General features: G+C 39.6%; 1 protein-coding gene across 1 annotated transcript in view; it reads right to left on the bottom strand.

Moving 5' to 3' along the window:
- Positions 1-732, bottom strand: part of LOC102209465 (probable polypeptide N-acetylgalactosaminyltransferase 8) — a gene marked incomplete at its 3' end in the record, with an annotated part of 4,062 nt that overhangs the window by 717 nt on the left and 2,613 nt on the right. The window contains 3 exon segments of the mRNA XM_013908153.1: positions 1-6; positions 9-130; positions 260-457. The exon segment at positions 1-6 is cut by the window's left edge and continues 164 nt beyond it. Of these exon segments, the coding sequence (XP_013763607.1) occupies positions 1-6; positions 9-130; positions 260-457 (326 nt within the window).

The following is a 732-nucleotide window of genomic DNA, read 5'->3' as shown; positions in this document are numbered from 1 at the left end:
ATGATCTTTACTCACACGAATTCCCAGCTCAACATTTTCTCCACCATACACTTTCATTCCTTCATCAAGGACTCCAATTTCCCCCAGAAACTTTCTATCAGCAACCATGATCCCCATGACAGATGGACTCCTAAAGTCAAAGAAGAGAAATTATTTTACAACTACTGTATATTGCTGTTATAATAAAAAATAAATTGAAATATAATGATAGAGATAATAAGGCTGTTATGTTGGTTACACTGATTTCACTTGAACTTACTTGCCAGGCAGTGAACCGTCATTAAGTTTGTAATACTCGGGTGTAAAACTCTCATACATGCACCACAGAGCCCAGTCGAAGGCGTGTGCACTGGGATGATATTTAGTAACCTTGAGATCATCAAAGCTGACTTTATCAAACACCGGGGAAACCACCACAGTTCGGTCAGCTTTAATCTGTGTCAGCAGAGGTTCAGCCCTGCATGAAGGAGGGGAAAAATGATGGTTCCAAAAATGTTACATGATAAGTGGAAGTCACACCCTTAAAGACTTCAGTGGAAGCACACACCCAGCTGTCGCATTTAATGGTCACTTCACTTGATCTCTTTTATTTTTCAAAAGATACACCCACCTGTTCAACTTTTAACTGATGCACAGGGTTGGGATACTGTGACAGTTTGTTCTTTTAAAAATAATTCTTTAACAAGAAGATTGTCTAAGCAGCATCTGCGTCATCACCACCAGCACCATAAC

This window comes from Pundamilia nyererei, unplaced genomic scaffold (assembly GCF_000239375.1).
Source record: "Pundamilia nyererei isolate P.nyererei 1_Seehausen unplaced genomic scaffold, PunNye1.0 scaffold01657, whole genome shotgun sequence".
Classification (NCBI taxonomy): Eukaryota; Metazoa; Chordata; class Actinopteri; order Cichliformes; family Cichlidae; genus Pundamilia; species Pundamilia nyererei.
The sequence above is the reverse complement of the archived record's forward strand: the minus strand, read 5'-3'. Positions and strand labels throughout refer to the sequence as shown.